This window comes from Equus quagga, chromosome 3 (genome assembly GCF_021613505.1).
Source record: "Equus quagga isolate Etosha38 chromosome 3, UCLA_HA_Equagga_1.0, whole genome shotgun sequence".
Classification (NCBI taxonomy): domain Eukaryota; kingdom Metazoa; phylum Chordata; class Mammalia; order Perissodactyla; family Equidae; genus Equus; species Equus quagga.
In genome coordinates this window covers 88,761,609-88,784,984 of record NC_060269.1, presented here as the reverse complement: position 1 = coordinate 88,784,984, position 23,376 = coordinate 88,761,609, and the positions used below count along the sequence as shown (strand labels likewise).

The 23,376-nt window shown below is 37.5% G+C and overlaps 1 protein-coding gene across 1 annotated transcript in view; it reads left to right on the top strand.

The window, feature by feature from the left end:
* CDS1 (CDP-diacylglycerol synthase 1) overlaps positions 1-21,854 on the top strand; it is a 61,223-nt gene extending 39,369 nt beyond the window's left edge. The window contains exons 6-13 of the mRNA XM_046656196.1: positions 2,375-2,433; positions 4,791-4,873; positions 6,181-6,268; positions 8,788-8,856; positions 10,744-10,896; positions 12,428-12,547; positions 14,839-14,942; positions 19,033-21,854. Coding sequence (XP_046512152.1) covers positions 2,375-2,433; positions 4,791-4,873; positions 6,181-6,268; positions 8,788-8,856; positions 10,744-10,896; positions 12,428-12,547; positions 14,839-14,942; positions 19,033-19,162 — 806 coding nt within the window. The 3' untranslated portion in view covers positions 19,163-21,854. The remainder of the gene's footprint in view (positions 1-2,374; positions 2,434-4,790; positions 4,874-6,180; positions 6,269-8,787; positions 8,857-10,743; positions 10,897-12,427; positions 12,548-14,838; positions 14,943-19,032) is intronic.
* The last annotated feature ends 1,522 nt before the right edge of the window (positions 21,855-23,376 follow it).

The window sequence follows — 23,376 nt, the reverse complement described above, 5'->3', positions numbered from 1 at the left end:
ACCAGGCACAGTGCTGTGTACATAAACGGTGATCAATAAGTGTAACTAAACATAATTATATGTCAAGAACTGTATGTTAGGAAGCTTTATCAGTGAGTACTTTTATTTATAATACTGTAACAAATCCTGTAATTTTAATTGCAAATATAATCATACGCATTTTCTGTTAATTAAGGAAAAAGCAAAACTATAGATCCAAATGTACAAAGTTATCTTTCCCATAGATTTATTGAAATATAGTATATATGTATTTTTATACATTTAAACATAAAATATACACACAGCTATATGGTTGTGAATGAAAAGTAAATTCACATGTTTCTTTTTCAGATTGTTTTTCTTTAAAAATGATATTTAACTTTAGATATGCTAGGAAAACACTCTAACCAGCCACCATGCACCCCCAAATTCAGAGAACTGTTTTATCCTAACGTACGTAGGAGTCAGATAATTGTATCCTGATTAAAGCACCCTAAAGAGCCGCATGTTGCTGGTTGATTTAATGGTGAAATTAGATCAGGTTAAAGTGAGTCACCAAGACTCTCCCGGATAAAATCACTATTAGGAAAATATCAAATGATTCTCCTGGTAATTTTGTTTGAAGAAATGCTTAAGGGTGAATGGTATTATATAATTTCATGAAAGAGAAAACCATACATGTTGGAGTAGTATTTGTGAGGAGATAATGCACAGTCAGTGATGTTGAGAAGTTTCCAGGGCTGTGCTGGGAGAATCAGAGGGGTCCCTTTGGACAAAAGGGTGAGTTCCAGAGGCGTCTGTCTTGTTTCTGCTGTGCTCCTACCTTATTAGCCTCTGATCCAGCTCCAGCGTACATTCACCTTTAACCGTGGACCAATGGCATAAAACAGCATAGAAATTACATTATTACTTGAGCCACAAAATAAGTCTACCTGCTATAGAAGAAAAACTTAAAAGTAGTAATTTTTAAAGAGGTTTTTTATACTACTGGTGATTTCAGTGCCATGAATTCCATATTTTAATCCCCCCGTCCCTTTCTTTCTCTCTCTCAAGAAAGTGACATATGGCTTTCAGCTGTGCTTCCACTCAGAAAATGTTTCCATATTTTCTTATAGTTCAACTAGTCAGATTACTCTGTTGGTGACAAACGGGGTGAGGTAGGATCTGGCAGCCAGTAAGCATTCTCTTCCTTTGTCATTGTCTTTTACACCGACATTTCAAATCAGTTATGAAAAAATAGGTAAAGGCAGCTGCTGTTTGATTCTTTGGTCAGAGGAGTATCAACCTGGTTTACTCTGGTGGGTGGAATTGCCTTGGTAAGTCTATCTTAGATACACAAAGGCTAGTGTTATTTCATCTGGGATGGATTAATTGACAATTCATTTTCTGCCTCAGAGAACTCACCCTCTAAAGATGTTGCAGAACAGAATGCACGGGTGACTGTTTATCTGAAATTAAACTTGGTTTATGCATTTCCAATACCTGTCTCTGTAAAAAGATATTTATCTCTAGAAGTTTACTGATAAATTGGGCAGAAAGTGCTTCATATTGCCTCTCATTATTTTAGTGTATGAGTATTAGATTTCATCTAACTAGGAAGAATTTTTATTTAGTAAAATTTCATTGTAATAAATTTGTAGGATATAAACATAAACACTGTTTATAAATCTTGAAATTATTGAGTATTATGTTTCACTATAATTATTGTAATATTGTTCTGAGAAATTTGAAGTCACTGTTCACCTGACTCTTGCTGATAATGGTTTATGGAACCACATGACTCTTGAGAGTCAGTAGGATCTGAGAATTTACCTGCTTTCTAGCCCTGTGGTCCTCAGTAAATTAATGAAGTCCTTTGTGCATTTTTCTTCATCCGTAAAATGGAGATAGTAATAGGAACCTACATCATGGGAGTGTTGGAAGGATTAAATGAGTTAATACTTGTAAAATGCTCAGACAAGAGGCTGGAACCTAGTAACAAGGTTCCATAGATGTTAGCTGCCATCATAATTATTACTAATTTTTGTATTATGTAGAGATTGAAACATTCCGTGCACACACTTGATGGATTGATATAGCAAATAAAGTTTGTTTAACTGAAATTCAAGATCTGTTTTTCCATGTTCACATATTAGCAAGGGACTAATTCACTTAATGCAGGGGATGTTTATTGAATTTATGCCATGGAATATATTAGGCATTTTGGAGAATACAAGATGGTTTCCCTCAAGAAACTTACTTAAAATGCTTAGTATAAGAGGGGAGGAGATGGCTTATGAGTAAGTGGCTGAAGTGTAGCTAGATGGGGTGCAGAACACTGGCTGATTTGAGCTCAATGAGTCTTACACTTTGTAACAAATTGCATAACAGGCACATGTTTTTTGTTCTTGAACAGGTTTCTGCATGTTTGTGCTGAGCCTGGTGAAGAAGCATTACCGTCTGCAGTTTTACATGGTGTGTATTAACCATTCTTCTGTAGTCACTATCTAAAAGAAAAACCCTTACCTTTATTTTTTTTTCTGCGGTGGAAAAATGTAATCTAATCTGCTAGTTGATGTCTTGCCTGAACGTGAGGGATATTTCAGTTTTGGATGGCTATTAAATACGAAAGGTTGAAGCTAAAAAATTATTGAGGATTTTAAAATTTTAACTGTTTTCAAAGTTTCCTAAAAAATTTTCTTTCAATATTTTCAGAGGCTATAAAATTAAAATCAAGTATTTGGATTCTCTAAATTTGTAGAAATTTGAAGCATTTCTATAGTCTCCTGAACGTTTAGTAAGTCTGAGAAACATCAACCATATTTTTCTAAGGAAAGTAACTATGTTTACTTGCTCTTAGCCTGAGCATGAAAGGAACAGAGCATATATTTTCTCGGTACCTATGGTTAGTCACCTAACTGCGTAATTCTTTTTGGCCTAAGGTATTTTATTAAGTATATCATAAACAGTGTTCAGTGTTTTATGAAATTTATCACTGTATATTGAACTTATTTCTTTAAAAGGTAGCTAATTATAAGACACTAAAATGCAAAATGTAGTATTTTGACCTGTGAATTCATGTATTAGTGAGGCTTATTTTCGATTTGGGGTGTATTTCCTATTTTTTATGCCTTGCTTTTCTCCTTTAGGACATCCTGCTGAGCATTGTTAGTGGAAAATTGTAGTGTTTCTTACATTTTTAATTTCTGGGGATCTTGAGAGGAAAGAGTAAAATTCTCAGTGAAAATCTAGAAACCATCAAACCAACTTAGAAATAAGAGAATCTCTTATGCAATCTATAAAGAAGCCAAAACATAATGATATACGCTGAAATTTACAGTGTTATAAACCAATGTGGCCCCAATAAAATATTTTTTTAAAAAATAAAAAAAAAGAAACTGTGGTGTACATATATACAATGAAATCCTACTCAACAATAAAAAAGAAGAAATCATTGATATATGCAGCAACAAGGTTGAATCTCAAAAGAATTATGCTGAATGAAAGAAGACAGCAAAAGAGTTCTTGTGTGATCCCATTTGTATAAAATTATAGAAAATTCAAACTAATTTTACATAAAATTATAGAAAATACTAACTAATTGGCAGAAAGCAGTTTAGTGATTGCTTGAGGATTGAGGGTGGAGGTGGTTTGCAAAGAGTCACAAAGAAGTTTTAGGAATGATGGATATGTTCACTATCTTGATTATGGTCATGGCTTTATGGGTGTACACATATGCCAAAACCCTTGAAATTATACACTCTAAATATAAGCAGTTTATTGTATGTCAATTATATGTCAATAAAGCTGTAAAAAAAAGAAATAATAGAATCTCCTATGGAAATATGAATGATGCCTATTGGAAAAAATTATTTATGCATTCTGAAGCAACCAGGGTAAAAGAGAATTGGATCTTTTAAGTAGATAAAAATAAAACAAGACAACCAAGATACTATATTGTTTGCTGAAAAGGGAAGCAGGTTTATTAGAATATATCAAAATCCTAAGAATTTTGAAAAGTCATTTTATAAATTCCAATCAAAATTATGAGACTAGTACATAGAAACATTAGATTTTTTTTTTTTCCCCACATTCTACCTATTCTACTGATGATGCTAAAAGTCGCTAATGTAGCCATCTCTCAGGCTGGATGGAATTGATGAAACACAGAGACCTTTGAAAATTAGAAATTGAGTTCTGTCATTGAACAGAGCTGTGAAGGTCAACTTTGAAGTGTCAAAATTGGAGTTTAAGGGCAATTGATCCTTGCTGGTTTGGATCATTTGAAGTTAGAATTAACTCTTTATGGGAAAAAGTTACCATAATGAACTCTGAAAGAAAAATAGTGTGTAGCATTTTTTTTTAAATTAAGGTTATGATAGTTTACAACCTTGTGAAGTGTTTAGCATTTTTAATAACTGCAGAATACAACCAGAGTAAAATGTTCCTCTCTCAATGACATAACACCATAAATTTCTCATTATCATTTGAATCTCATGATTCAAGACTATGGCTTGTTTTTTATTTGAGTTTTTTTTAATTTAGTAGTGTCTCTCGGTATTATTAGCATACCATTTATGTATAAATTAAGATTACTTTGGTCAAATGTTTTCATGGTTCCAGTTTTAAGGTTCCAGTTTCATGGTTCCTCCATATTTTAAGGTTCCAGTAGGCACCAAAATAAGTATAATTTACTAACAGCATTTATTTTGACCTTATCTTACAAAATTTGACCAAAAGTCATGCTAGAAATTTGTTTCGAAATTGCTCTTGCTTCCTGGGCTGCACTGATCTTGTGTTCACTAATTGTTGTATTGTTGGGCTATTAACAGTTCGCATGGACTCATGTCACTTTACTGATAACGGTTACTCAGTCACATCTTGTCATCCAAAATCTGTTTGAAGGCATGATATGGTAAGGGGATGGTATTATGCTGCTTTATATTATGTCGTAGCACTTTTAAAGCTCTTTCACACTGGACAGAATCTTATAGATTTCTACTAAAATGTACTATCTGTTGTTGCTCTATTCCATTAAAATATCTTCCCGAGTTTTGCTTACTATTTGATAACTGAAGACAAATGCTTTGTTAACACCTGGAAACCTTCCTTATTCAGGTACCAAATAAAATGCAGGAAGTCCTCATAAAAACTCCAAACAATTAATTACGTTTTCAGGTGTTAGTACACCTTAATGTGACTTTTTACAAAGCATAGACTTTGAAAAGAATATATTATTTACGTGGAATGCAAAAAGAACATGAAAGTTTGCTTTTCAGCGGACAGTGTGCTGGTGATGCATTTTCTCAGGGAGAAAGTTGGCTAGGTTCTACTCTGCCTTTATATGGGAGCAGGTGTCCAGATGTCAGACGTATGGAGTTCCTTGCTGTATAGCAGGGGCTCACAGATTCAGGAAGCGTTTTTATTAGTTTAAAATTATAAAAATTATTATTAGTTAAAAATTAGAGTGGAGAAAAAGTTAAGATTTTAAGAAATCTGATCATATTTTCCTCATATTCTTTTTAAACCCATTAATTAAAATCTTTTATAGTTGATGGGTTTTGCCATGATAAATTTATTCCCTTAACAGCTTCATGTTTTTTACTAAGGGGTGTGTGTGCGTGTGTGTGTAAACAATTAGAATCATTTTAAGATTGTTTTCCATATACAGACTTTTAATTGATGGGGGGCAGTTACTGAAATTAGTAGGTTCTGTATAATTAGTAGGGTTTAATGCAACTATAGGCTAAGATAGAATTAAAATTGATGTTTTCCTGAAAGAGAATTTGTATTAAGAGCTTGGTATAAATTTATCAGGTTATTCTGTCTAAACAAATGACTCATTTTCATTTTTAAAGGCTGATTTAAAAAAATTCTTTATATTGTCATGACTTGTTCTCATAAAACAGAAATTTGAATGTCCATAGCTATAGAAAATGATTATTTAATATTAAAGTTAAGTTGATTTTTTAATATTTTCCATGGCAATATTCTCCTAGTATGTTAGCTTATTTAGAGATTTTTGCTCTGCTTAATTGCTAAATGATCAAATTTGGTTGATATGGATTGTTTCTACTAATGTTTTGGCAAGTGTTGTGTTCTGGACTAGGTGCACTGTAGTCCAAATGGTTATTGCAGTGGTTCATTATGAGTCATAACCTGTGTAAATATTTGTCGCTTAATTATATGGACTTTTTTCTGCTGACCTTTTTTTCTTTAAAGGTTCCTTGTTCCAATATCAAGTGTTATCTGCAATGACATAACTGCTTACCTTTTTGGATTTTTTTTTGGGAGAACTCCATTAATTAAGGTAAAGGAAAAATATCACAAGCAAGCCACTACCATAACCTTAAAGATTAGCCACTGGAGAAAATGTCCAACAATTTGGTGCTGTTGCACATTTTCGCTTTCCGAGGTGCTTTGATCTTCCTTGGCTGGGCCTGCTGGCCACAGTGCGGGGGCGGTGAGCCGTGTTTCCCAGTGATTCCCTCTGGGTTCTTCCTGGATACTCTGTTGCTCCTCAACAAGGACTTGACTCCATCACTTACGCTGTCTCTTGTGGAGGCTCACTTCATCTTCCTGCTGCTTTCTTTCCCTTTACTCTTGTGCAGTTCTTCTTCATTCCTCTCCCCAACGACCCTGTCAACAAGCCTTGCCTTGACTCTGCTCTCCCCTCAAGCTGTCTCATCCATCCCTTCCTTTACCAAATTTTTTGAAAGTGTACATTACACCATCTTCATATACTCGTCCATTTGTAAAACTATTCACACCCAAGCTCATTTCAAAAAATAATTTGAGGCCCTACAGTAAAATATTGATAATGCAAGTAATAAGGAAAGGTTAAGATGAGGGAAAGGAAAGTGCACCTGAACAGATCATGTTGTTTTGCCTTAGATTTGGTTCTGTTTACAGTTGCTGGAGGCAAAGAGAGGAAATGAACTAAGTTATACAGTTCTCATTTCGGGGAAGAAAGAAACAAACCAATTCCTCATGAAAAACTGACCTTTTTCTAGAACTGATTTCTTTAAGAAAAGCTTTTACAGTCTATACAGAAATCAAATGATGTACACCTGAAATGTATATCATGTTATAAACCAATGTTACCTCAATTTAAAAAATAAAAAATAAAAAATTTTTCATTTGGGGCTTTAAATAGGATTCGCTCAGTTCACATACTGGGCTAAATTTTAATACTATTCCCACAAATATATTAATTGGCTATTTTGATGTTATTATATGAGGGCAGTTTTGGGGGGACTGAGATAGATGTTCAGACAGAAAACCTCTTCTTTGTTCAGAGTGATATAAGGGTAGCTTAGCGCTCCCAGAGGAATGCATGGACTGCCTGTTCCTGAGAAAACCTTGCGTAAGTTCTTCCCCGCAAAGGAGTCCAGCACACAGCATCAGACTGAGCTGTAGCGATACTGGCAAGCAAGCTATATATTTTGTAAAAGTTTCTAAAGCTGCTTCAGCATAAGAGGAAGTGATTTCATATTCAAGAGGTCTTGGCTTCGGAAGCCTTCAGAGAGGCTGTGATGGCTGTGGAAGACTCCCCGTCTGACGTCCAGCACAGGTTTCTAGTGGATCTACCAGGCTGGATGAGTTGTATAATACACCCAGATGTAACTAAGCAAGTTAACCCCTAAATCAATATGACATGGATCAATTTAATCTGATAAGCTACGTTTAAAAGAATCAGCAGGCACTTTCGAATTTGAGTCAACTCCTACTTCATGACAATCATACTGAACTATCCTGAGAGAAGGTATATATCAATCCCTTCTCTATGGCAGAATTGTTATCAGATTTGTCAGGAAACCATTTCTGCCAACACTGTTGGCTTTGGGCTTTATGAACATCAGCATGAAAGGTAGAAAGAGCTTATGTAGCTTAGCCTATCATCCGTTTCTATCTGCAGAAACTTCCTTCTGGTATTTATTTGGCTTCTGCCCCTGCTCCGCTAAATGGATCATCACAGAGGCCGTCAGTGATTTCCTGATGACCGAATGCCCACACATCAGTCCTTATCTTATAGGGCACCTCAGGCAGTTAGCACTGTCCACTCTTACATCTTTTCCTCTTGCCCCTGCATCACCAAGTTCTCGACTTCCCTCCAGATTTCTTTCCTTGAATGCCCCATTGACTGAGAAACAATAGCCCAAATTTGAAACAAACAGTATCTATTCTTAGAAGTACAGCATGTTCCTTTCTTCATGGAGACAGACATAGATTGTGACCAAAGGGAGAATGATATGTGAATACTTGTAGTGCGAAGACTGTATCTGGGGCTGTGGAGTATTTTACCATTTCAGAAAGAAGTGTGTGGTGTGCATGGCATTTTGGGAATGTATGAAAATCTGGCGTGCTGCAATGTTCATGCTTTGTTATACATAATCATTCTATGTTTAGTCAATTGTAGGTAGACACAGACCATGTGTACTTGGAATGAATATATCTCATTCTTATTTCAAGAACTACACTATTATGGGGGTTTATATAAGAATAAAAGCCATGGGACAATTATTTCAGTATCTAGTTTATAGCCCTCTGAGAGAAAAAGCAAATACATTGAGGCTATTTATAGAAATAAACATTCACAGCATGTCAAATGTTTGTGGGCCTAATATCTGTTAGACACTACTACAGATATTTGCACAAATAAATCAGGATCATGGAATTAAGGAAAAAGCGTTGCAAAGCTATTCCAATAAGAAAAAGTAAGGGGAGATGTATAAGGTATTGTGGGAATTCTTTGTACAGAGTTTGCATATGTATTTATGTGTTTTGTGAGTGCAGTAACTTTTTCAAATTTTATTTGACCTTTTTTAGTTGTCTCCTAAAAAGACTTGGGAAGGATTCATTGGCGGTTTCTTTTCCACAGTCGTGTTTGGATTCATTGTGAGTTTTACTAGGATTTTAATTTTATTTATGTTTTGGAAAATGGTAGCAAGTTTATTAGTCTATTCTAAACCTAAAAAGTTAAACCACAAAATGCTAATAGTGTATTTTTTTGAAAGCCACTAAACAGAATCTAGTCTCTACCCCAGTAGCTCTCATCCTGGCCTCATATCAGAATCCTCTGGGGGAATTTATACAAAATCTATGTCCCAGCCCTATCACAGGTCAATTAGCCGCTCCCCACCCCCACCCCCCATTCTACTGGACAGCTAGGACTGAGACCCGCTGCTGTGCTGTTGTGTTTTGTTAGTTTCCAGCAGCGATCCTGCCTTGTGGGGGGACACAGGTGCTGGGACAGGTGGTCGCTTTGAGTGAAGGCAGAGAGTGCAAATGATGATGAAGAGCTCTGCCTCGTTAATACGTGCCAGCTCCTTGGCTTAGTGGGTACTTCTGCTGTGAGCCCAACTTACAGGAAAAGTGTTAAAAATAATTGATGTTCACCTTTAGCCATGAAGAGTGGATATTGTCAATGTTTTAAAAATTAATTTACAGTTACAGAACTTAGGTTTTTATTAAAAGATGTCTCATGAGAATGAATAAAGGTACAGTAAAGTGGCTGGATATAAGATAAATATACAAAAAAAAAATTTACTGTTAGGAAGTTAATTCTTTTAAGAATCTAGTTCCCGACAGTTCTAGAATATATCCTATAGTCGAATGTAGAGTGACTAGTAACAATATGGAACTTTGAGAGGGAGCAAAAATACAAATAAATGGAAAGGTACCAGGTTTCTAGTTGGGAAAACCACCATAATTTCCTGTTTAATTTATAAGTTTGGTTCATTCTCAATGAAAATGGTAATAGAATTTAATAAAATTATTTCAATGTTTTTGTGGTAGATAATAATTGATAAATAGAATAATAAAAAGGGATCCAGTCCTGTCCAGTGTTTATATGTACATACAAAGCGGGGATAATTAGAACACCAAGTTAAATAATACCACAAGAATTTGGTATTATTAAAGGCTAATTTAGAACTACTTCAAGAATAGCCATGTCATTGGAAGAAAATAAAGAGCTACCCTATAAGAACGTAATGCATGACAAATAATGAGGAGGGAAATTATATATATATTTTTAATAAATGATTTTGAGGAAACTGGTTGTTTGGAAGCAAAATCAATTTATATCCATTCCTAGTGTCGTGTTTGCACTTATTTTAACTATTCTTGAGCAATATAATAGGGTGAATGTCTGCACAAGAAAAGAAAGAATAAACTGTTGTCTAGCAATTTAAATTTATAATAAGATATTTGGTTTTATGTATCTTCCTCCATGTCTGAGGACAGCAAGTTTTAAAAATTGCAGTAAAGTAGCCAGAGAAAATAATTTAGTCAAAGTTTCTTGGTTTGGTTAAGAACAGTGGTGTTTTCACTATACTATTTTCTTAGTAATTTTGAATTACTGGTTATTTATTAATTGATGAAATTAATGTAACCTTTATACGATAAACTTCAGTCCCGTATTCTCTCATACTTTATAATTGTTAGCTTCTGCTAACAATAATTATGTGTACTTTGGAAAAGTAAAACCTTACTGTAGTGCTTGTCTAAATGTTCAAATCAGCATCTTCTTTCTTTTCCCTTCTCTCTTTTTATTATGGTCATACAGAAATTATAATCTCATTGATTTCGAAAACTTTGTTGTTTTCTAATGGCTTTGCAAAGTCTTTTATTTGGATCAGTTATGACCATCTAACTTTGAAAATACAGAGCAGAATGTGATTGCAAACACATTTTGGCATTCTGTCTCTGACCTTTCTGATACATAACTTAAATATGTACTTTTTTCATTCAGTGTTTCATAACTCTTGCTTTGTTCTTCAGGCTGCCTACGTGTTATCCAAGTACCAGTACTTTGTCTGCCCAGTGGAATACCGAAGCGATGTCAACTCCTTTGTTACAGAATGTGAACCCTCGGAACTTTTCCGGCTTCAGAGTTATTCACTTCCTCCCTTTCTAAAGGCAGTGTTGAGACGGGTAAGATAAACATGGTTAGGGACCGTCTATCCCAAAGATTGAGCTTCATTTAAAAGTAGGATTAGGATTTTTACGAGAAATTGATTTCTGCTGAATTTTTAACTCTATGATACAGAAGTGGTTTCACTGTCTGCTAGGCATCAATAATATATTCTGTCCCCTTGTGATTTCTCTTTCTTGAACGTAAAATGAATATTACTATCACAAACCAGTTGTCTTTTAGGAATTTACTTACCTAATGGTTTGAATTCTGATGGTAATTTATCTTGTATTTGTTTTGAAAACATTTTTCAATATTCCTTAGTTTTCTACAAATCAAATCGGTTACAGTGAGTTTCACATGTGACTGGTATGAATTGACTCAATTTAAAGCTTAATTAAAATTCACCGGCTCAAAGATTCCTTGATGTTTAGGGGACCTTTACTAGTACAGAAAGCTGCTGCTTCTGAAAATCAGTTTTCCTTCCAACCTCACTTCCGCCTTTTAAAGGCAACACTGAGGGCTCCCACTGGAGGATGTTGGCATGCTCTCCAGTAGAAACTTGCTGATCTTTGCCATCAGGACTGCTGGGTGGGTGGTTAAAGTGGGGAATCAAATAATTATGTGTGTGTGCGCAGACATGCACATGTTTATCTGAAACATTTTATTTTCAACGAAAGTCCATAATTTTTGAGAAACACGTTAGCCAACAAATTATTTCTCTTCTTGAGTGCTCAATACATGGATTCCAAGAGGTTTTTTCAACGTCCAAGCCATCTGTTTTCTGCTATAAAACTTTCTGATACTGCCAGTCTTTGATAAGAGGCAAGGCCATTTCCTTGAGAACAGGTCCAAAGATTGGTGGTCTCGATGATCTTTCTTAAACCACACCCGTTACGCGCGTCTACAATTTGTAGTTTGTTTATTTAAGGTGGAGCAAGAACTAAGAATTTACAAAATAATTTGCAGAATTCTCTCCAGTCTTTATGATCTCCTCTCTGAATCTTTTATAATCATCTTGTTGATGCTCATTTTGGTAGTCTTTTTTAAGCAACTTATTTTCATGTGTTTCCACAGCATTTAATTTAGTTTCAAGAGAAAGACCACTTTCCTCTCATTTTGTCATATAAAATTAAAGTGAAATAAAATAGAGAATTAAAATACATTATATAATTACAAAAACAAAGGGCTACAGGTAAAAAACAAATTGAGAAATTAACTCAACTGATTCTTGGTAAGCCGACAACTTGTGTTGTAGAAGTTTCTAGATGAACTACAAAGTAGCCTCTCAGCTCCAAGATTTTAGTGTGCCAGATGCTGTCAATATGTTTATAGAGGGATTGGAGAGTGCTGGGTAAGTAGAGGACGGTAATGAGAGTTTACAATATACTTTTCCCGTGATCCTGACAGTTTGTGAAATTAACCAAAAATGTGGTATATGCTTTGACTTACTATTTGTATCATGATTCTTAGTTTAGATGGCATGCTTGAATACAATTTTAATGCAGTTAGCCCCAATCCAACCCTCACCCCCTTTTTTTTCCTTTTTAGGAAACAGTGAGCCTGTATCCTTTCCAGATACACAGCATTGCTCTTTCAACGTTTGCATCTTTGATTGGCCCATTTGGAGGCTTCTTTGCCAGTGGATTCAAAAGAGCTTTCAAAATCAAGGTGTGTGTTTAGATTCTTTGTTGCATTGTTGGAGAATATAATTAGAGAATGTAATGTGGTTGGAATTTGGTTCTCTACTGGTTTTGCACATTAAGCCCCCAGGCAAACCTTTTTATATCCTGTTTGTTTCAGTCTCACAGAAATGCTTCCTAGCTGATTTGAGGGTATTCTTTCTTGTTAGGTTTTGGTCATGCCACGTTAATACATTTTGAAGTGTCACATCAGCCTCTTTTATAGAAATGGCATGTGTTACCTAATGTTGGGACAAACACAGCATCTTGGTCCTTTAAGTGCTCATCCAAGAATCCAGCCATGAATTGTCTGAAGTTTAGTGTCTTGCTATAGTCTCACATGAGGGGACGTGCAAGAGAGCCTTTGAATATGTAACCATCCCTTCTATTAGGTCAGGGGTCAGCAAACTTTTTCTGTAAAGGGCCAAATTATATGGTTATTAATCATATCGCAACTACTCAACTCTGAACTCTGCCATTGTAATCTGGAAACCCTGCGGACAGTACGGTCATGCACTGCTTTATGATGTTTTGGTCAGTGAAGGACCCATTATACGACGGTGGTCCCATAAGATTAGTACCATATAGCCTAGGTTTGTAGTAGGCTAAACTGTCTAGGTTTGCATAAGTAGATTCTATGATGTTTGCATGATGATGAAGTCGCCTGATGTCATATTTCTAAGAATGTATCCCTGTCGTTAAGCGATGGCATGACTGTATGTCAATGAATGGGCATGACTGGTTTTAATAAAACTTTATTTAAAAAAACAGGCAGCGGGCTGGATTTGGTCTGTGGGACATAATTTGTTGATCTCCATTCCAGATACTTAAAATTATCACTATGTTTTATTTAATTAGATTCTTATAAAGCAACATATCTTTGCCCTATTACCTCAGCTCTCCTCAGATGGCTCCACTAAGTTAAGATTGAATGTTGTGCCATTAGGAGTTAGAGAGTGGCTACTGAAGGTGGGGTGGTCAGGGCAGGCCTCTATGAGGAGGTGGCATTTGAACAGGGGTCTGAGAAAAGGAGGAGAAGTAGTCCTGCAGAGAAATCTAAGTGCAAAGGAGTGGAGGCGCTTAACTTGTTCCAAGGGGAGCAAGAACAGTGTGGCTGTGGTGGAGTAGGTCAGACTGCAGAGGTTGCTGGGGCCAGATCACATAGTACCCCAGCAGCCAATTAATTAATTAATTAACTCTGAGCGCTTGCAATGGGGAAGAGACTATGTGAGGTGGAATGCAATATACAAAAGTGTATAGGATGTCATCCCAGTTGTCAAGATGCTCACCACCTAATGGGGATGATACACATCCACGAAGAACCACCAGAACAGCCGTGAGTGACAAGTGTCCTGTCCAGGCTGCAAATAGCAGAGCAGAATTGAGTAACCCTGGCTCTCCTGTGCTCTGGTTAGCAGGAAGAGAAGGAAGGAAATGCGTTGGCAAAAATTAACGAAACGCTGTTTCAATACTTGTTTTAAATAGAGAAATGTATATTTAGAATGGTATTTTCTTTAATGGTCTCGAATCCAAGGTTTCTTGCTGAATGGAGAGATATTTTTGCATATCTGAAATGAAGGTGTAATTGCTGTTTCATTTTAGATGTTTTTAGGTTGCCTGAGTAAACTAGACGAGCAGTTAGTCTTTTCCATTTCCTGAGCGCTCAGACATGCGGATATATCTGTACAGAGTCGATTTGCAGAGGCTTGCTAACCATTCCCTCAAGTAGACCATTCAGTGGACTAAGGAGTCCCAAATGAACTACCAGTTTTATTTTATTTTTAACTTAAAATAACACTTAAAAAAAGAAGAGGAGGAAATATTTATCATAATAGTAAAATATTTATTTATGAGTAATAACTATTAGGATAAACATGAATTAGAACCAGTTGTACATCTGTCAAAAACACATTCAAATAGCCCCCCAAATCATCTCTGGTTAAACAGAAAAGTAGGCTCTAAAAATATTAGATTAGTAATGGCCGATAGCACTTTTGATTTAGAAAAAGTGTTATTAACTAAAAAATGTTAGTGTTAGATTTCATTAATATTTAACTAGTGTTATTTGAATGCTGCTGATCAATTCAGTAATCATTCTAACGTGGCCGCATAATTGTGGTTCTAATCTGTTGGACATGTTCAGATAAGTTTGTATTTAGTGGGAAAATCCACTAGTAAAGGATTTTCCTTGGAGTCCATGATGCTGAAGAGACATTTACAGATAGTTTTATAGCAGATGAGTTTTTGAAAATTTCCTAATATCTTTCTTTGTTTCTGAAGGATTTTGCAAACACCATTCCTGGACACGGTGGGATAATGGACAGATTTGATTGTCAGTATTTGATGGCAACTTTTGTGCATGTGTACATCACAAGTTTTATAAGGTACTTTTAGATTTTTAAGAAATGTTTTATTCGATGATTTCTTTGAGTTCTCGTTTCCATAGGTATTAGTTTGAAGGAGTTACTTTTTCTGTCAATGGTAATCTATAGTATCAAAAGGGAATGGAGGCCCCTGGAGTTGTCATACTGTAGCCCTGAGCAGTATGGTTAAATTATAATTATTTTACATACATTTGAACAACTTAAAAAAACAATATATGTCATGGTCTTCAACAGGGCTGAGTTAAAATCCAGTCAACGTGGCTGATACTGGATTTGGGACACCAGGAGGTTTAATTTCTTAAGTGTGGGCACTGCAGGGCTAGTGAATGCTAAGAGTTAAAAAGGAGGACATAATAATTCATGCAGTCTGCCAGTTATTACTTGAGTGCCTGTTATGTGTCAGGGAATGTTCTGGGCACGGATATAGCAGAGAACAAAACAAAGCAAGTCCCTCCCTCAGAGCTGACGTTCTTATCAGGGAGTTGGAGGGATAAAGGGCAGAAGGGGACGATAAACAAATAAATACAGCTTGTTAGGTGGTTGTAAGTGCCAGGGAGAAAACTAAAGCAGGCTAGGGGACTACGGTTGTGTGGCGGGTGGAGAGGTGGGGTGGGGTAGGTATCGGGCTGTGGCTATTTTATATAGAGTAGTTTATTCTTATTATTAAACCTTAATGTTTTGGATATGTCCTAAAATGCCAGTTTGGGGTGTGAGAGCTAACCACATCAACCACCTGTTAACTGTATTTTCCATGGTCTCTACTGGTACCTGAGCCATAGAAAACATGTATTTCCTCCATAGAGTTATTTGGAGTGAAACTCATATTTATAGATCCCTAATACACATTTTAAATATATACTCATAGCAGTCTGAGAATTTTTGTATTAATTTTTATTTTTGTTGAGAAGTCTTGTTAGGAGTTTATCTACTTCATTAATCTTTCCAAAGGATCAAATTCTGGCTTTGTTAACTTTATTGTATATTTATGTTCTATTTTATTGATGTTCACTCTCATCTTTCATTCCTTCATCTTTATTTAGGTTCCACTTGCTGTTCTTTTTTCAGGTGTCTCGAGATAAAGCTTAGGTTATTGACTTTTTAGCCTTCTTATCTAATACATTCATCTAAGACTATAAATTTCCTCAAGTACTACTTTACTATCATCTTACGTGTTATATTTTTATTTTCATTATTCAGTTACAAATATTTTCTGATTTCCAGTATTATATCTTTCTTGACACGTGGATTATTTAGAAGTATATTGGATAGTTTCCAAACAAATGGAGGTGTTCTCATTCTCCTTCCTTTATTGATTTTTGTCTTAATTCCACTACGGTCAGACAACATATTCTCTATTATTTCAAGATTTGTTATTTGCTAAGACATCCTTTATGCCCCCGCGTATTGTCTACTCAGGCACTGTTCCACATGCACATGAAACGCACGTGCATTCGCAGTTTCTGGAGGTAGTGTTGTCTGTATCAGTTAGGTGAAGTTTAGCTGAATCCTCTGTACTGATTTTTTGGTTTGTTTTTTCCATCCACTCATTTTATCAGTTGTGAAGAGAGCTTTGTCAAAATCTCCCACCATGATGATAAATTTACGTATTCCTGTTTTTAGTTCTGTCAGTGTTTGCTTTCTGTATTTTGAAGTTATATTAGGTATGTACATGTTTAGGGCTGTTGTATCTCCCTGTTGAATCACTCCCAATGCCATTTTATCATGTCCGTCTTTATATACTACTTGCCTAAAGCCTGTTTCTTGGGTATTAGAATAGCTACGTCAGCTGCCTTTTGGGTAGTGTATCTTTGTCTGTCCTTTCATTTTTTGCATTCCTTTATCCTTATATTTAAAGTGTGTTTATCTTTTCTCTTCTAACAAGCATTTAGCTGGATTTTGTTGGTTTTTATAACCTAGTTGACAATCTTTGAGTGTTTTTTTTTTTTTTAAAGATTGGCACCTGAGCTAACAACTGTTGCCAGTCTTTTTTTTTCCTGCTTTTTCTCCCCAAATCCCCCAGTACATAGCTGTATATTTTAGTTGTGGGTTCTTCTAGTTGTGGCATGTGGGACACCGCCTCAGCATGGCCTGACGAGCAGTGCCATGTCTGCGACCAGGATCCGAACTAGCAAAACTGTGGGCCGCCGAAGCAGAGTGTGCGAACTTAACCACTCGGCCACAGGGCCAGCCCCAGTCTTTGTCTTTTTAATTGGAGTATTTGATGCATTTGTATATGATTTATTTACTAATATATTTGAGTATTAGTGGCTAAATCTTTACATATCTGTATTTTCAGAAGATGGCAGCTTTTAGGGCATTAACTCATCCTTTTTTTCTTGCTTTCTTTTTCGATCTGCTGTTCTCTCAGTAGAGGGAAGAATGCTGAGCCACGTTGTCCACTATTCAAAAGCAAATATTTAGACTATTAGAAATACAGCGCTCATGCCAGTTTGCAACTAGCTGGGAGCACCCGCAGACACAGTTTTGCATTTAGCTGAACTTGCTAGAATAGCCTTCCTTTTCTCTGTGGGCCCCTACTCTGGGTTTATGTTATGAAGTTGCTCAGTCTTTTGAAGAGATGTAAGACAAGCTGTGTCCTGAGTAGACTGTGGCTACGAGAGACATATGGCCTCAGTGTTTTTGGCAAATGAGTTGAGCCACGTGCGTGAAGGTGACCCGTGGGATGTCTAATCTGTGCTATTATGGCATCTTTTAAATCCAAGATTTTCATTGTGCTATCACTATATAATAGCAGACACTTCTTTGTTGCTGGGTTTTCTACTTCTTATAATTCCATTTGAACTGCACAGTCCTCATTGTAACTCATAAATTTAATTATCATGTAAATGTTTTTCTCAGAATTCTGTGCCATTCTCCATATAGTACTTAGGTCTTGCTTTTCCTGTTGGATTTTGCCGATTGCTCTCCACAAAAAGTACCACTTTGCTTTTCCTATTCAAGTAGACTGTAGAAATTGCAAAGAACAATGACACGTATATGTTAAAATCTGAATTAGGTTCCCTCTGAATTTGACAGAATAGCACTTTAGAAGTGGAAATAGAGAAACACAGGGGATCTTCAGTTTATAAATGGGTTGAGTTCTAGAATCCAAGGGGCAGGAAATTGCCATCCCCTGACTGTAACAGTGTCACAGAAGGCAAAAGTATGAGGGTGGGAGTCCTGGTCAGGACCTTTTCCCACTCAGAGAGCCCTTTACGGTGCAAGGAGAAGGCCTGGAGCGGGGACCCTGGGGGAGCCTTCCCAGAGGGGCCGCTCCCGGCTGTGGCCGTCCGTGTTGGAGAGTGGAGTGAGTGCATCGTACCCCTGCCCAGTGATTACTTAGACTCCACCTGGGCTCATTTCCTGCCCCCCAGGACTGCTGGGGAGGTGAGTGAGGAGGGCAGGGCTCTCCTCCTGCCCATCTTCCGTTCAACTAGAGCAGATCTGCTTTCATTTTGTTTCCTATATTGGGCTTTACCTAAGACTTTGTTTGAACAAAGGCACTGGCACCCATTGTAGATCCTGGGTAAGTGCTTCGGTGCCAGGCTCAGGGCCTTTGTGTCCTGTCTCTTGAACATTCATAGCTCCCTAGGGGTATTTCTTAAAATCATACCTTCCGTTATCTGAAGCTTCTTTGAAGCTAAAAGTTTAAATTATATTTTCACGTCCTCTTAGTCCATCCACATGCACCAGGAATTTTGCTGCTTTCCCTAAAGGATGGTTTCCGTGTCTTGTCCAATCTCAGGATTCGTTACCTATCCCCACCTCTAACTCAGGTTGCCCTTTTGAGAATTTTTGTAGAACTTAGATCTGCAGCCCCTAAATTGCCTCGTATTGTTCCTGGGTTCTGTGTCTGTACCTTCTTCCCACATCTAGACTGTGCGCCTCTCAGTGCAGAATAGTTCTGGGGTTTTTCTCCCCTTGACAGTAATGTTGGGCGTTAAGATGAGTTCTGATCAAAAGCTGTTTCAGTTCTGTGAATATTGCTGCTCTGTACTTAAATGCATGGTTTATTTTAAATTGCGAGTATTATGCTTCCTTTGACTCTCTTACCATAGCATGGACTTTGTCTTTTCTGCTCTGTTATCAGGGGTCCAAATCCCAGCAAAGTACTACAGCAATTGTTGGTGCTTCAGCCAGAGCAGCAGTTAAATATATATAAAACCCTGAAGAGCCATCTCATCGAGAAAGGAATCCTACAGCCCACCTTGAAGGTATAGCTGGATCCAGAGAGGGCAGGACTGACAAGAAGGAATTCCACAGAAAAGCACTGACAGATGAAATTTTGTAATTGTACAGAAAAATGGTTAAAAATGCAATAGATTGAAGTTTTACAGACATGAATGTTTCTTCTCTGAAATTACTGTGAATATTTAACAAACACTTGATCTAAGTTATGAAATAAGTAGCAAATTGCCAGCAAAATATCCTGTACTTTTTCTAAAGTGTATATTCTGGTGTTAACTTCCTTCCCCTCACTGGCTAGGTTTCCTAATTTAAGAGACTTGTGTTGTAAAGAGTCAAACACTATAAAACGAGTAAATCGAGGATGTCTTCAGATTGCACCTGGCAGCGTGCCCCTTGCACAAATATTTACTTTTGCACTTGGAGCTGCTCTTAATTTTAGCAAAATGTTTTATGTACGGCAAAATAGGAAGTTGGTAGTTGTCCCGCACTTCCTCTTCTTTCAGTCTGAAGAATTTTCTGAAGGGCTGAGTTGGATCTCTCCAGAAAAAAAAAAAAGAAGATTGTCCACTTTTCAAAGAAATAAGTAATCATTTTCCAGGGAAAAACATCCCACTTTTAGGTAGGTTTGAAATTCAGGAGAGGGAGGCTGAAATGTCTAAGTTATTGGCCTGCTAGAAAGAGCAGACATCAAACTCGACTTCTGATAAAATTATTTGGAAAAACATGACCTTGCAAAAACTTTTCCAGAGAAATAAAGGAGAGTTCTGCCGTGAAGAACACAGTGTCCGCACCTCCACAGATGACCTCAGCCCACAGCAGTAGCTCAGGAGGCAGCGTAAGACAGTAACACTTGGCGCGGGCTGCCTTTTGGTCGAGTTCTCTGCTTTTCCTTGTTTCCCTAAGTTCTGTAGCCCCGAGCGCATAAGATCAGCATCTAGGGTAGTGAGTGGGGGTAGTGGCTGAAGGAGAGCAGAGGGTGCTCGGCCGGGCCTCTGGGTGCCTCCCTGCTGGTGCCCTGTGCAGCCCACTGGTCGCTCCCCTGGGAAGGAGGAGGATCTGCTTGGAGACCAGCCCCAGACCAAGTGCACGGGAGCGGCTAATCTTTGTCTCATTCTTCTTTCACATCATGTCATAAAATCTGAGGACAGCAGCTGATTTTTTGTTTTTCTTCCAAGAATGAAAATCAAGCAGAAGTGATCCCCACCAAGAACAAAAAGCACACAAATGCCAAACCTTTCCTTTGGTGGACTGGACACTAACCAGATGAGAATAAATTTCTTATCAGTGAATGTAAATAAGCTACTGTTGCTGTGGGCTCTCCACAACCATATTTATTGTAATGAACAGTCAGCACGAAACCTTCGAAAATTGTCTAGTGCTCCTTGGCTAAATGTTCAGAGAGGAGAAATAGATATATTTTAAAGAATGTTTTGCTAATGGAAAGAGTACATATTTTTGTTTAAATTAGAAACAAATTTCAATTATTTTTTATTTCCGTTCCACTACTAGTCCCTACAATAAAAGATTGTAGATACGCCTGGGTTCCACGGACGTAATCTGTAACTAGCAGCTTCCTCGTGTGTACCACACGGTCATAGTAGATACAGTTGAACTCAGTACCGAGAGTCTGATTTCGGGGTTTGGCATGCATTTAGTCAGTTCATCACCGCTGGATGTGTTCCGTCAGCATTATTTCACACTATTCCAAAAAACCCCTTATTGGCATATTACAGGCGGGAATGATCACTTTTAAAATCAGGCTACCTAACAAGTTAATTTTCAGCATCTCTCATTTTTATTTGGCTCCTTAAAAGCTCCAAATGTTGATCATAAAAGAATTTAGCATACCAAAGTTTAAAAGATAGAATGAAAATTTTGTGATAGGAACTTACTTTGAAAACTTGGAGATTTCCACAGTAAGAACCCCTTGGAGACACAGTTGCCCCTGCATTTTTCCCTGAAGTGATGGGTGAGGCGCTGCAGTACAGAATTATGAGAGCATTACTGATCCATGTATTATAAAATCAACATTATTATAAACAAAATATGAAGCTCGGAATATTTGGGGTCACAGTAAAAGCGTTCCTCAAATAGACTTTTAGAGTTGGGTGTACATTATTCTGTATGTAAAAAAAGTAAATTCTTAATTTTGACAGAGCTCTAAGGACTAACCTTTTTAGTGTACTTTTATAGCATGTATATTAAAATAGAATATATTTTAGCAAAAGATTGCCATAAAACCCTGACTTTGATCATTTTTATATTTGCACTGTGAAGAGAGCTTAAATTTCAGTGTAGCAGCGTGGTGGCAGGAAAATGAAAGACTAGGAATTTCCTTCACAGTCGTGGCTCATTGTTCCCGCATTGCTCTTTTGGGAGGTACTCTAATGGATTCATTGCTTGACTTTTTAACCTGTGGGTTGCAAATGTTTCCTCAGTACTTTTCCCTTGAGGTGGTGTGTATACATTTACTGTCTGAGAATAAAAAGACCGCGCACACACACACACACACACACACCCTAGTTTTTTTCATTTTTAGTATCTCTTCATTTGTACTTTGGTTTGAAGAAAGATACTATCACCTTGTTCAGTGAAAAAGAACAAGCAGAAACAGTGTATATGTATACTGTATATGGGCGGGAGATAGCATATGCTATGTGTCAGTCACTTCTTTGAATCTTTTACTGAAATTGAGATAGGAAAATAAAACTGAAACAAATCACATTTTGACTTTGTTGTGCCATTTTCTCATTGGAGAAGAAACATTAATTCATTCAACCAGTGTTTACAAAATAATGACAGACATACATAAGTACTGTGTATTGTGTGTATTCCATCACCATCACCAACACCTGCAGTGACATCCTCAGGGCTGGGGATAAATAAATCTGCTGATGACTGAACGTGTGTGTTTGTTGAGAGGCGATGTGCTCTTAGTAGAAAGAGTACTGAGTTTCTCTGGCACTTTCCACAGTTTATAATTACACATTTATTTTCGTCTATCTCTGATCCAGTCCCCACTAGAGCTTTGAGCTATGTGGAACTAAATGGCATTTGTTTTGATGGGCCATTGTGTTCCCAGTGTCTGGCTCGATGCTGGCACCCCACAGGCCCTCAAGCTTCTGAATAAATGAGTGGATTGGAGTCTGAAGACCGAGCTGTGCACTGTGTCTCTTGGACAGGCCCTCCCCACCCACCTCGGCTTTCATTTTACGTGGTTCTAAGATGGGCTTCGTGACTCCTAGTTCCTAGGGTGTTGCCCATCTCCAGTGGGAAGTGACAGGTTGGTGGGACTGAACAGAAAGGTCCCCACACCTTTGGCCACATCTGATCTAGGTGGTGGTAACCTAAGTATTCCTTGAATGGTAGACAGCCCATCAGTTCACTTCAGCAAACCTGGAACGTCTGCCAGACACCCAGCACTGTGCTTTGTTTTAGCACGAAGAAAACATTAGAACTAGTAGATCTCTGCCTAGCCACAGAGACAGATGGAGACAGAGGTCAGTGCCATACGAGGTGGATGTTGACCAGGGCGATGTCACACGTGTAAACCAGGTTCGGGGAAGACAGGAGACTACCATTCAGACCACTGCAGAGGAGCTGTCTGTCGTGCGGGTGATCCACAGCCAGATCTCCCTGCCCGCTCCTGACACTAAGAAGTTTAAAATTCACTCCTTGAGGAGGGGCTCTATTGGGAATCTATGTAGTAGATGCAAATAGAAAGGAGGGCTAGACAATTTAACCCAAATCAGAAGCCTGTCCTACCGCACTCCTGTTGTCTTCCTTTTCCTCTGCAGAAGGGGAGAACTCTCTTGAATCATCAGATAACATCAAAAGTCATTTAAGAAGGTGTTGATGAATGGAATGCTATCTGATGATGGCAAAGTGAGCTTCCAGAAGCAGCTGGGAGAGTGCAGTCTAGTTCTCTAAGGCGTATAAAAGACATGGGTGCATAAAGCAAGAGCCTTGTTGCCCAGAGAGAAAATCATCTCATGACAGTCCGCTGGAAGGTGTCCTCTTAGTGAGAAAATGAAATCTCAAACTGCTCTCCGTCAAACTTTCAGCACAATAGGGCACGTATGGGATTGGGGGTTTAAGCTCTCAGACCTCTCTACTGTGCATCCAGCTTGAGTTTAATGGATCTGGGTGGTTTTCTAGTCAAGAATGGGCAATGTCAAACTTCTGACAGGACCTAGAAGAGTGATACGTTTCGAGAATGCTCTTGAGTAATCTATTAAATGTCTTT